This window comes from Saccostrea echinata, unplaced genomic scaffold (genome assembly GCF_033153115.1).
Source record: "Saccostrea echinata isolate AGI-Se365-2 ecotype Australia unplaced genomic scaffold, CSIRO_AGI_Sech_v1 ptg000012l, whole genome shotgun sequence".
NCBI classification, from domain to species: Eukaryota; Metazoa; Mollusca; class Bivalvia; order Ostreida; family Ostreidae; genus Saccostrea; species Saccostrea echinata.
In genome coordinates, this window is record NW_026889761.1 from 21,119,670 (window position 1) to 21,134,390 (window position 14,721).

At 33.0% G+C, this 14,721-nt stretch overlaps 1 protein-coding gene across 4 annotated transcripts in view; it reads right to left on the reverse strand.

Annotated features, from left to right (window-relative positions):
- LOC133185521 (cGMP-inhibited 3',5'-cyclic phosphodiesterase 3A-like) overlaps positions 1 to 5,957 on the reverse strand; it is a 95,675-nt gene extending 89,718 nt beyond the window's left edge. For all 4 annotated transcript variants that reach the window (XM_061320806.1, XM_061320807.1, XM_061320805.1 and 1 more), the window contains exon 1: positions 4,988 to 5,957. In XM_061320806.1, coding sequence (XP_061176790.1) covers positions 4,988 to 5,863 — 876 coding nt within the window. In that variant the 5' untranslated portion in view covers positions 5,864 to 5,957. The remainder of the gene's footprint in view (positions 1 to 4,987) is intronic.
- Between the last annotated feature and the right edge of the window lie 8,764 nt (positions 5,958 to 14,721).

A 14,721-nucleotide genomic window follows, 5' to 3' on the forward strand; every position in this document is an offset into this window, starting at 1 on the left:
TAACGAGACTGACTTAAGTGAATCTTGGTCCATAAACGGTTTCATTTCACATCCAAATACCTACTACTTCAAACTGTTTGAAACCTGATGCAAAAATGTATGAAATTGAGTGAATTTCCTGGGCTGTTAATCGACATTGATTTTCGGGGCCAGCTATCAGGATAATGGATCAGATTGATCTGTACAGCAGCCTAACTAAGCCCTGTAGTGTGGACCGAAATATCAACGGAAGTTGTATTTTGACCCTAAACAACTTCACAATCCTAAATGTCATAAAACATATCTCTAGTCATATTTCATTGTGGATTCCTAAGTCAGACCCTCTGTAGGCTCCGAGGTCACAGATTAAAACATCTAGTGATTTTCCTTCTGAAGCCTGTTATGGGGTTAGATAATGTGCCTGTAGGTTCAGATGCACTAACAGACCAATAAAGTTCTTTTAAAAACAACCCTTTCAAATGACCTCATGTGAAAATTAATCTTGTATAATCCTTAAACGTGTTCTGCCTTAGGTTAGAAGGTACATGTAATATATATATATATATATACCAGGTATATACTTTTTTTGAACTGAGCAAATTCTCATAAAGATTAAATGATTAGAATCATTGCAGTGTATCACATATAAAACCACTGTACTGCAAACTTTGCATTTCAAATTCAAAGGTAGTACACCACAATAAATGTTCTCTGAATTACACAAGTCTGGAAAAGAACAAGTACCACTTTTCCTCACTCAAAACTTTAAATTAAATCAATCAATTTTTAGTTTACGTTCAATCACTAAATTGATAACTTGATCAGTTCATTCAGGGTGTTAACAACAACCCCCCCCCCCCTTTATATCTACCAGTATCCTAATATGCTGTGAAAAACAATGCATTTTATTACAAAAGATCAGAAAACTACAATACTTACAATACACAGATTAATTCAATTACAACCTTTCCTTGCCTGAAGCATTTTTTTTAAAAGTTGTATTGACATTATTCTTTACTTTACTATATTATATAATGATAATGGTGATAGCTCTCAAGCGAAAAGTATTGAAGTAGCTGTGAAGTTAAAGATAAAGGGCTTGTCATATACTTCGTCAATCAATGGTTATCATCAGGTCATCTTAGGTATATATTTAAAACAAGTCATAAAGATGATAAAATTATGCTGCATTGCAGTCTTTTTGACATCAATATATGCATATAAGTGTGCATTAATTATGACTCTCATGTCACTATGATTTTAATTGACTTGAATTAACTACATCTTTCCCCTCATTCCAATATTCGACCATATATATATATATATATATATATATAATTACAATTTTCAAAGAAGAAACACAAAAACGCATTTAGTAAAGTTTTAGCATTAGCTTTAGATTGTAAAGCTTCTGAAGATTTAAAATGAAAGCACTAATTAGCTTTACTAAATGTTTTTGAGTTTCTTTTTGAAAATTGTAATTATAATATACCAAGCACTGTGGATTCATATTTGTATTTCAATATATATACATCATTCAACAGATTGGGGGGGAAAAAAGGCATCTTTTGAACTTGGTATGATGTTGAGGGGAGATAACTATTATTAAACTGGGAATACCATAATAAAACTTCTTTTGATGTTCTCCTTAGTTTCAGTGTTTTTATGGAGATTATCTACAAGATGCAGAAGTGATGACAGTGACTCCGGGCTATGATGTGTTTGGTGTATTGAGATAATGATAACACTGTGAGGACAATACAGCTACCTGACAATTCTAATTCATCTATATATTGAGGTGTGACAATCATAAAGAAGCAGTAGGCATTTCATACAATGAGAACCCAAGTATCTTATGAAGGAGACTTGAACCTGTAATAAACAACCGATTCACCACAGGTGAATTACCTGGGCCCCCTTTGTTTCAGCAATGTATAACAGCACCTTACGTCACAGTAGGTGACAAGAGTCAACACAATCCAACAGCTAAGTCAACAAATTGTAGATAGGGTCTTCACTGCCTTTGCCGACATGATAAATCACACATAGCTCCCCAACAGCTGAAGAAATCTACGCTTAATTGAGAAAAACTGATACATTTAGTTTAATTGTCCACATTTGCATCATAATCGAATGTCAAAGCTTCATTACACCTCAACAAAACATCAGTTCTATAGCCGATTCTTATCATCTCACTTCTGTTTTTGTGGAGGAAATTGACATTTTCTCAAACTGAAAAAAACCATAAAGGGAACATTGTGCAGATATAGATAAAAATGGTGATTCAGAGAAAATTGTAAAGACATTCAGCTGTTAGGGAAAAGGCGTAATGTCAATATCACAATTCTCAACTATTATGTAAAAACATACAAAAAAATTATTTTAATGAAAGGTCCTTGGATAGAAATAAAATTGCAATTTTTCTTTTTTCTTTGGATCAATTATGGTATCATTGAATAAATAAATGTTCATGCAGTGGTTGTATATAGATTTAATGCTCAGGTTAATTAATCATACATCTAGACCACTGGGTAATTAAGAAATACTCTGATAATAGCTACACACACCTGCAAAGTGACTTAATATATTTATTGTGCACCATGAAACCCTCTTACACAGCCTTATAACTATATTCTTCTTAGCCAGATAATGCACTAGTAAACTAAACGGTCATTTAAATTTCCAAGGTAAATGCCTGTTAGCTTTTGTTCTTCGTAATCAGTGTTATTGTACATATTCAGTGAAACATAAACCTTTCTACCAATAAAAACCTGTGAGATGTACCAACACGTTTGCTTTTTTTTTTACCACTCTAGCTTGTTTTTAAAATTTTCAAATAACATGGAGATTTAATAACTGATGATACATGCATGAGACAGAATGTGTACATTAATTTGTAGAATAATATTAACTTAGTTGTTAATACTTTAATTAAACAAAATTATTGTGTATTTTTCCTTGAAAACAATGCCTTGAACTCACAGACATACACATATGTACATCAAATTGTTTTCCGTGAAATTTCTCTTGTCAGTTTTTTGGATATGTGACATAGTATACGTCTTTAACATGAAATCCAGAATGAAGCTAGTTTACAAACTGCGGTTTAATCTTTTATGCAGATACTACTAGTGAGGTTTTAATTTTGATTTATTTTAATGCAAAACTGTCTTATGACAGGTCTAATGTGGGTAATAAATGCAGATTTATGCTATAAAATACAAATGAATTAAATATATATGTCTTTAATTCTTATTTTTCATTTTAGGTCGGCATTCCTGTATGTAAATATTGATGTAGGAATTCATATAACTGGATACCTTATCAACAAATGGTACATCTTCTCATTACATCACACGTCTCGAAGATAAATATTGAAGTTCAAAATATGTCAATTATGCTCTCCTTTACATTTATGTGATTTTTTTTTAAACATTTCAAAGCCATGCAACCTGACGCTACCATGCAATTATGAACGTAGCTGTCTACCAAAACCATTGCATCCTTGACATTGTTCAGCAACATTGTCATGTATGAGAAGAATCTCTGAAAATAGCAGGCATTCATCAAAATTGATGTTCACAAGCCAAATTAATTACAACAGAGGCTATTCTTAGCTGTGGGGGTTGACACATTTGTTATGCACTGCAATGTAGGTAATCTGAGTAATTGAGGTTAACTTCTCAACTGCATAACAGGAAATGTTTCAACACTTTTTTACGTTTCATTCAAAATGTTCTTACTATCTAAGTATGTTGAAAAGTTTAAAGTAAAGTACATGTACAAAAATATCTGTACAAAATATATTTTCATGCAAGTGACTTTCTTAATAATTTCAATATCTCAACACGGATGTCTTCTTGGACTAGGTATTAATTGTACAGCATAATCATAATTTATTTCAAGTAAAAAAAAATATCAAGGACAGTATAAGAAAAAAACATTACCAAGCACTTATGATTTCTGATTAATTTTTATTTCTGTATTAATTGACACAGTGTTTATGTGTGTTTTCAGTATTCGATCAGTACTAATAGGATCAAAAATGACATGGCATTTATCTGAATCATTTCTATTAAAAATCTGCAGCATCATATATATTGATTTATTAATATTGCATTATTATTATCATCTTAATACAGAATATCATAATGAAATTCAAACAAAAACCCCTGCTTAATAATTCCCCTTCCTGTGAGTTATTCACCTAATTTATCTTCATTTAAATAGTTCAAAACTTCCAAATTCAAAAAGGATGCTTTGGAAAGTTTACTCATTGATTTCAGAACTCAGTTTTTGTAGCAGGTAATTTTTTTTTTTTTTTTTTTTTTTTTTTTGTGATTAGTAGGGCAAATAAATATTGAATATTAAAAAAAATTATAATACTAAACATACTATTTGCTTATAAGGGTGAAACGTTTATCAAAATTTGTAAACATTTAGACGAACAGTAATAAACAAATGATTCCATTTAAAATGGGAGAGCACATACTGTCCTGAATTTTAGAGATAAATTAACTCATGACATGATGAAATAGTAATAGTTTATGAAAATAAAGAATAAAACCTGTCAATTCACTGAATTCAGTGACTCCATTGACTACATTAGGTACATACTGCAACTTAAGCATGGATCGAGATGGGATTATTCATTATGATAGCATCATCAAATCACTGATTATAAAGTTTAATTCAACACTGACCCATGATAAACTATGACTGTCTTAATAATAAAATATCATCTGTTTTGAAAATTTCTTCATAAATTATAATTACTATGGGAATTGGGATTAAATATGTTATATTGTTTCTTGGACAGTGGACGTTTTCCCCTGATGATATGACTAGAGGCAAAACAGCATGATTGTAACAAGAAATAAATTCAGTTTTATTCGTGACAGTAATTTTGTGCATGTTTACTCATTTTGTAAATGCTTAATTAATATAAACGTATCCGTTTACAGGTATATAAACGTTTCACCCTTATTTGCTTAAAATTTCCCCCTACCTGTGATTTTCCAAGAGCAGGTAAAGAGACTCTCCGATCCCTTGTGTGATTTGCAGTAGCTCTTGTTGCAGGAAACCCTCCTTGGGAACTAGAACTAGATCGCCTCTTGTAAGCTGGAATTTTTCCATCTTGTGTCATAAAATTATTTATTTGGGGCTTAAAAATTGTTTCCATATATTTTGATATGAATATTCCAGTTAACCCACACAAGTATGACAAATATGGTCTGACGCTCTGGGGAATGTCCCCCAAAGTAGAACATGCTAAAAATCGGGTGAAGCTGACCAAGAATATGACAACAACGCTATGCTGAGTTTCTAATGTTGAAAACACACTAGCTGAGCATACAGCAAAAAGAACAACAAACACCACCAGGGGCTGGGTGATTTGACTGTAATTCCCCACCCCCTCAACCCCGGCTGCAGGGGAAGGGGTTTCCCCCTCACTCCATGACTGAATTAAAACTTGAGCTATGGTTTCCCCTACAAAACATGACGCAAATAGAAGATACACGCTCGTGCAGCTCCATGTTTTTCGCAGGCCTATTGACAGCCAGAAAAAGCTCTGGACTATCGTAAACATTGGCACAAGGATCCCACAAAGTCGGTGAAATACTGATCCAATATCACATCTTAGTAACTGATAAGATACCACAAGAGACACTGCTACAATTACTCCATATACTGCACCTAGATGCTGACAAGAAATTTGACTGGCTGTTCTTCCTAACCAGTTCAGTATCAGTGACAAGTTGCCTTGCTCCAAGGGCTTCACGAGCACCTGAACGTAGCCGTTATTTTCCGAATCGTCGTCATCTTTTTGCGAATCATTTTTCGACCCCCTTCTCGCTGAAAGGGGGGAACGGTGCAGGGCCATTTTAAATTACATTGAGATTCTCTTTCATGTAAACCGACCTGCCACTCAAACACACACAACTTCTGCAATACACAAGAGGAATTATGGGTAGTAATTTATGCGCTGCCCTCTAGCGGTAAAGAATTCGTAAACAAGGAAGCGAGAGGATTCTACTTTCACATTGTCTTCATGTTTTGTATACTCTGGAATACTTCTGCTGGATCCTATTGTCGTGGATTTGATGTGTCATCTGCGTCGTTTTTTCAGAAGCAGTAATACACAAGGGTAAACACTAATCAATAAAAGGGTCGCTTTCCACAGCAGCGAATGACGTTCCAGTTTTGACACTGATGCATGCTGGCGCTAAAAAAAAGAGCATCAATGATAGACGTATACCTTGTTTAAACAATAAAGGGTCCAAATGCATCTGCACGAATTATTATTGACTGTATTCAGCATCATTCAAAGCTCCTCCTGTCCTGTAGACGAGAAACATTTATTTATTTATTTATTTATTTATTTATTTATTTATTTATTTATTTATTTATTTATTTATTTATTTTATTTATTTATTTATTTATTTATTTTATTTATTTTATTTATTTATTTATTTATTTATTTATTCATCTTTCATTCATTCATTCCTTTATTTCTCCCGCTTGTGCGAAAGTGAGGGGAACGTGATCTCATTCGTCTGTTTGTTTGTCTGTCAGTCTGTCACAAACACTTTAACATTGGTCATCACTTTTGAATGAGAAAAGAGAGGATTTTCATATTTCACTGGTGAATTTCCCGTGTCAATACCTTTCCAAATGTACTATGATTTTGACCCCGTATAACCTCACGTCGTTTGTCATAACTTTTGAATGACTTTTGGTTATAACTTTTGAATGAAAAAAAAGTCGGCGTTCATATTTCAAATTTGCTTCACATGTGGCAAGACCTTTCCGAATGCCCTATGGTTTTTTGACTTCAAGACCTGTCCTTGAAGTTTAACTTACTTTTAACAGTGACAATACCTTCTGAATGAGAGAAGATAGGACTTTCATATCTTACATGTATACTACCAGAATTTGTCCCCATTGCAATTAAGAGAAATCGGAGATGAATTTCATTAAAGTGCAGTTCACTTCAAGAAGACAGAAGGTTATGTTTAGCACACAAGCAAATATTATTCAAGAACATAATTAGTTTTAAAGTCATTAGAAATAGTAATAGCACTTCTGTCTAAGAAAATTATGTTCATTTATAAAGAAAATAAATAAAATGTGCTACTTTTATAACTTTGGACGTAAGAAACAGTGCTTTCACATTGTTTCACATATACATAAAGTACATTTCTTAAAGAACATAATCTAATTCACCAATCTCAAATGGGTTTTACCAAAGATGCAAGAACATCTGATCATCTATTTGTGCTAAGGTGTTTAATTGATAAATACTGTAGCTTAAAAGAAGGAAGACTATATGCTTGTTTTATTGACTTTCATAAAGCTTTTGACAGTGTTATCCACACAGGATTAAAGCTCAAATTACTTCACATGAATGTTGGATCTAAATTTTATAATATTATAAGTAATATATATAAGAATAGTCAGGCATGTGTGAAAATTGGAATGTTCTTCTCGGATCCATTTCCAATAGCTATAGGTGTCCGTCAAGGGGATAACTTGAGCCCTTCTTTATTTAAAATATTTATAAATGATTTTCCATCATATTTAGATTCATGTATTGATGAAGTATCACTTCAGACAAAAACTGTTAACTGTTTAATGTATGCAGATGACATTGTTATTTTATCAGCATCAGCTCAAGGTATACAAGCAAGACTTTCTAAACTTGAAAAGTATTGCTCTGATTGGTGTTTAAAGGTAAACATTCAAAAAACTAAAGTCATGATCTTTAATAAAGCTGGTCGTAATTTCACGCAAAAACTAATGTTTCAAAATAATAGGATAGACTGTGTATCTAGGTACAAATATCTTGGAGTTCACCTAACTGCATCTGGAAGTTTTCATGTAGCAAGATCAGAGCTTTATAAAAAGGCGTTAAAAGCATATTATAAACTGAGAAATGATTTTATTAATTTGAATCCTGGGATTAAAACGAGTATACATGTATTTGACTCTACTATTAAACCAATTCTTTTGTATAATGCAGAGGTGTGGGGTGCAAGTAATATCAATACTAAAAGATTCCTAAAATGCCAAAAGTTAGAAGTTGAAGACTGTTTCAGAAATCTACTTTGTGAAAGAATACACCTTAAATTCTGTAAATATATTCTTGGTGTTCATAAGAAAAGTACAAATTTTGCAGTATTGTCTGAATTGGGAAGGTTCCCCCTGCATTATGATATTGTCAAATTGTTAATCAAAAGTTGGTATAGATTTGAAAATTTGTCCACAGAATTTCCTTTACTTAAAGATGCATATGAATGTAGTAAAAATCTTTATGTACATGGAAAGAACTCATGGTTCGCATTTGTACAGAAATTAAGAAATATACTGAATATCAAAGATGAAGTAATTTGTTATGGGAAGCATAAATTTAAGTCACTCTGTCATAAAACCATATTAGATTATTATATAAAAAATTGGTATACAAGTCAACAAAGTTATACTGATGGTAAATTAAGCACATATGTAAAACTCAAACAAAATTGGGGTTATGAGAATTATTTATCAGTAGTTAAAAATTTTCATCACAGAAAATCTCTATGTAAATTAAGAATTTCTTGTCACAGATTGCAAATTGAAGTGGGAAGATTTACCAACATCCCTCGTGAAGATCGATTATGCAATAGATGTAACTCTAACAGTGTAGATGATGAAACTCATTTTCTCATAACATGTAAAAAATATGATCATCAAAGAAAAGAAATTTTTCAATCAATTAAAAGTAAATTTCCCAATTTCTCGGCATTAGATGATGAACAAAAACTTTTTTGGTTACTCAATACTGAAGACAAAGAAACTCTTAATTCTGTGGGCAAATTCATAAATGATAACATGTAGTAGTCATACAGTTTTATATATAGTATTCCCTTTAACTGAAATAGTACAATATTATTGTTGAAATGAGTAATGTCATTTACAAGTTGTTATACTATCCATTGGCATATCTTTTCTTTATTATTGTAATAATTTCATACTTGTCTGTTATGGGCTCTAAATTAGAAATAAATGTTCTATACATTACATATGGCAAGATCTTTCGGAATGTACTTATGACCATGAAGTTTGATACAGTTTTCTGAAACTTTAATCTTGGCCCTAGCTTTTATTTATTCAAACAATTAATCTTTTTTTGTTTGTTTGTTTTTTTTGTTTTTTTTTGTATGATTGGCAAACAAGACAGTCTGACAAAACAGTAACAATATACCATGAATTAGACCCGAAAGAGGGGGACCCCATGCAATTTCTCTGAATTTATTTAATTATTTATTTATTTATTTGTGTATTCATTCCCTCGTTCGTTTATTCTCTTTTATCATTATAAAGAGGGACCTATTCATTATAAGTCCCTCTTGGAAGTCGTAGTAGTAATGTTTTGTTCCCCTTTGTTTTTGTTTTATTTCATTTGGGGGGGGGGGGGGCTTGAGAACTTGAATCGAAAATACACGATAATTCATGACGCCCCCTCCCATTATGTAATTGATACCCATATAAGGTCCCAGCCAAAACGCCAGAAGGTAGATTTTTTTTTCACATAGTGACACCCCCCATAAAAAGATATCATTCCGATATTTTTACAGATATGCAGGGAAACTATTCTTTATTCTGAAAGATCATACAAATACATGTAATCATTTAATTGATGTTTGATTAAGTACAAATATTCACTCAATAAATTAATTTTCCCAGTTTAATTTCCTTTGTGATATTTGAATAATGAAGCCCCCCCCCCCCCCCGGCCGAGTTTTGATCAAAAAGCTCTCCCCGGGCCGGCCTCTCTCTCTCTCTCTCTCTCTCTGAGAGAAAGAGAGGAAAATGAGGTGCAATTCATATACAAGACACCTAGTCTTCTGGACCACTTTTGGGAGACTGGCGTTGAATCACAGACAGTTCGTGCTTATTACAGATGGGATTAAAAAAACATGAAAATCAGGGGATTAAACACAAATACATATAGTGTAGTCTTCTTTTTTGTAAAATGACTTTTAGACAACTATGTACATTTCTCAACAGTGTACTTGAAATCTTTTTGCAGATTCCAAGAAGTCTATTTGGGGTAAATTCCTGTACACGTCATTGTAGGGTTCATTGAAAAATGAATTAAGAACTAATGGGTTTTAAATGAGAACACGGAATCTTTGTAATTATTTATTGATTGTCTCTGGAAACCCTGAAGGAATTGGATCTTGTTAATTTACTCCAAACACATGGGATAAAAACTCTCTCACTTTCTCTCTTTTTCAGTGCACACACTCCTAAACTGAATGAAACAAAAATAATTTTGTCTTCATTATTATTCTTTTGAGGCACATTTGACACCCGAGTAAAGAAAAGCTATACAGATTTATTGAAGGATAAGATAAATATTTCACGAAGCATCAACATTCACAAAATATGGCCATTTTCTGGTATGCTGGTCCATGATCATTTCTTATAATCTCAATAGTATTTTCAGTCCGAGTTATCAAGCCAGGTATATAATGTAGCTGCCATGTTCTTAAAGCATAAAGGATTATCAAAGACGTCAGACAAGGATTAACCGATTAAAACACTTTCTGTCAGGTATTACCTCCGCTGAATGCTGTGCATTGTTAGGACGTATTTTGATTAACGAGTTTCTCTTGTCGCTAGGCTTCAGTCTGAAATATTGCACTGTTTACTTTTTGATCTTGTCATTTAAATCAGGAAAATCTTTTTGCGAAACCATAGGACGAGGCCTGCAAATGTTTCATATAGAAACAGTGTCAAATCTGTTATGGATTAGGGTGAATCGCCAGCTTCTGAGGCTCGGTCCATGCAGTCCAAATTTAAATAACTTTACAGAAGCTATAGGTACATGTCTTCCAGAACAGGGTTCTCTCACTCCTACACTTGCCTGGTATCGCTGAAACAGTTAGTAAATTGTTAACCTAGCTGTGTAGAGAATTATGAATGACAACCAGCAGTGTTCTCTTCCCCCTCCTCATTTCCTCCCCTACAAAATGAAACTTTGAATTATGAATAGGCTTGTGGTTTTCAACAGTTTTTTTCTTACATACTTGAAGAGGTATTCCGTGAAACTAAGATGTAACGGACCAAAAAATAAAAAAATTTCGCTGAATTTCAGTTTATTCACTCAAGCTAAAAGAAGGCACTTGCGCTAATACATAGAGCACAATACGTCAAGAAAACAAATTAACAAAATCACTAATTTTGTGGGGTCAAATTTTTGTGGTTTGAGGAAAAATTACTGGTCCCAGGGGATTTTATTTCATGGTTAAAAGAGAATCATCATACTGCAGTATGAAAATTTAGCATTTCGTGAGGGATATGAATTCGCAGGTCACTTTACACCACGAAAGCAACGAAAAACCCCACGTAAATTAATTATAATTACTTCACAGTAAGACAGTTTTTGGTAAAGTTTATATTAAATCATATTTGCTTGCAAAATTTTTCATTGGAAGACACACTTTTTTTTTTAATAAATAACGTAGTTCACCTTGAAAACATAAATTCTATAGTCCTTCCATCGTACTTGTTTTTTAAATACAACTCTCATTTAATACACATATAATTCTGTGACACCCTAAAGTGGTAGATGTTTCATATTCCAGTGAATGTATTCTATAAAACCAGACATCATTGGGAAAAACGATAAAGCGAAGGACAAAAAGTAACAAATGAGAGAGAGGGAGAACGAGAGAGAGAGAGAGAGAGATTATGTGGTCTGGAAGGGAACGGTGTTAGCTGCAAATCTCCAGTGACGTCAATTATATTTATAAAAAAAATGTCAGGGTCAACGAACTTATTATTGACAAATCTATAACACAGTGCTGTGTCTGTCGAAGTGTTGCATGCAAACAATTACTCAGTACATTTATTAGTATCAGAACTGCGGATTTATATTACGCATTATAAGCTACAAAATAGTCATGTTTATGACGTATAATATTAGAGCTACCCCTCAAAAAGCATACATGCAGCATAGATGTATATATATATGTGTCTCAATTTCCCCATTTCTCACAATCCCATTGGAATTCAATATATTTTCTTGGACAGCTTCGGATAATTCAGAAATCTGATCAGTTCGGAAGGGGTACATCAAGATATAGATTATTGCTCAAAATTTAGGATAATTTGAGAGAGAGAGAGAGAGGGAGAGATAATGCATTTTCTTTTCTTCTTTTCTTTGTCGCCTCGATAAGCGCAAGAACGAACCACACTTAAAAAATCCCATCTCATTCTTCCTGTTTTAATTATATTACTGGGATGTACGTTGTAGTACTTAAATAATCAAAGTTTTTTTTACGGAAATATTGAAAAAAAAATTATTGACGTCATTGTTGGCAAAGCAACGGGTTCACATTTGTTGTTATTTTAGCTCGGGGACAATTCGGAAACTGCTGCGGAAAACGTGGTTTTTCTCCTGTGTAGACTTATAATGTCAGCTTTATCCTTTAATCAGCTTTAGTACATTGTATGCACAATTTTAAAAGCACCTTTAGGTGATACTGGATAAAGAAGAAAAAACAAAATAATTATCACATCCTGGTTATTTCTCGAAGTCCTTTCTTAGAAAATAAAATATATTCAACGAGGGTATGGAAAGTTATACCATTTCTGTCATAGTGGCAATGCTGTCAAAAAAATACATAATACGGCCACAAAGTTAACTGAAATTATGACTATTTTTTATGATACGCTTAGGAAGTATTCCTATAGAAAAATCGAAACAATACCCTAATACTAACCTTATATGAAAATCATACTTTTTTCATATACATGTATAGTAAAAGTCAGTGTTATTTTTATAACAGGTTAGTTTTAAGATTTTTTCTGAAAATTTTCAATTGGAAAATTTCTTTAATATGTCGTAGAAAAATAACTTATGAAAAAAAATCATTAAAAAATTAAGTCGATCAGTCCATAATTCAGAACGTTAATTTCATATTTTTGTTACTGCGTCTCCATCAACTTTTTAAAATGTCTTTCCTTTTTTTTTTTTAAATTTTTATTTTTGACGGCTATACATGAAATTATTTAAAAGAATAAAGAACAAAAGAAGAAGAAAAACCGAATATGACATCAAAAGCGTCCTCATAACCTGATTGTGGAGTTTTATGGCAATTCACAAGGCTTCGTCATCATGCGAGAGACTTTGACGGGTATCACGACAAAATCAGACCAACTATAACTTGTTAATTTATTCCATTTTCCCCAGATCTCTGATCTCTTTTTTAAAAATTCAAAATGTTAGAATATTTTCACTATATTTCGCTCAAATTAAGTTGTTAGAAGCGTTTAAATTTATAATATGCGGACATAAAACGGAGGATAAATATGTGCAAATAGGCCCCTGCATGGGAACAACATACATTGTATACAAAAACAAAAAAATCTAATTCACTGTAACGGTTCTGTTCCATCAACAATACCGTATTCATCATTATCATGTTTTTTTACATAATTTTTTGCATGTCAAGTAATTTCTGTTTGGTTTGGGCAAAGACGGGCTTCCAGTGAGCTAGCGACACGTTGTGCAAATCTGTAGCTCGCTGCTTTGAAAAAATGGAATGGACGGGACGTCCATCTCATTTTTGTTTTATTTTAGACCAGTGAGCTACAGATCTACGACCACCAGTTAGCATGTTCAGATGGTACACGGTTAAAATTATTTTATGGGGAAGCTTATGCGTACATCGCTTGTTATAATCGGGTTCAGATTTATTGAAAATTTTTACTAATGTAAAAATTTATTGTCTTTTTAACTCACCTGAGCCGAAGGCTCAAGTGAGCTTTGTCCGATCCGTTGTCTCTCGTTGTTGTCGGCGTTGTTGTCGTAAACTTTTTACATTTTCATCTTCTCCAGAACAACTGGGCCAATTTCAACCAAACGTGGCACAGAGTATTGTTGGGTAAAGGGGATTCAAGTTTGTTCAAATGAAGGGCATCACCCTCTTACAAGAGGAGATAATTAAGAAAAGTATTAAAAATCATCTTCTCAAGAACAACAGGGCTAGAAAAGATGAAAGAACCACGCACGCTAACTCTCGATTCCCGCCTACATTTTGCGTCCTGTGATACATTGCACCAACTGGTGATAAAGTTTTACATGAGAATACATGTTTAGGGAAACGAATCTATTAGTATGTAGATCAAGAAGGGCCATTAGTAACTCAGGTGAGCTTTGTGGCCCATTGGCCTCTAGTTATTAAAAGATTTCGCCTATTTTAGGCACTTTTCAGGAGGGGTGTCAATTATTGCCGGGTTTTTTTTCAGTCAAAACGATGATTTAGCAACCCTCGAGGTACAATATTCACCTCGTCATTCGGGCTTGGTAAACATTGTACTCCTCGGGTTGCTAAATTTTCGTATTGACCTCAAAAATGCAATAAAAGATTGTATAGTGTTATAAGTTATGCCCATTTGGACCATGATTTGGTAATAAATACTTTATATACTATTCCATTTCCTGAACTAAAGATGTCTTTCATCTACACACAGGAGACTGCCTGGCGACCATAGACGGTCAGTTTACATCAAGTCTTATTATAAAACGCGTCATTCCACCAAGTTCGATTTTTCATTTCGTGTCTGGTCCTAGAAATTGGTTAATGTATGTGTGTGTGTGCGTTTTTTTTTCTTTTGTGATAAAAAATTACTTGTCTTCGTTCCAAAATTGGTGCTTTTCTCCCATCTCACTGGTGTACACGATAAATG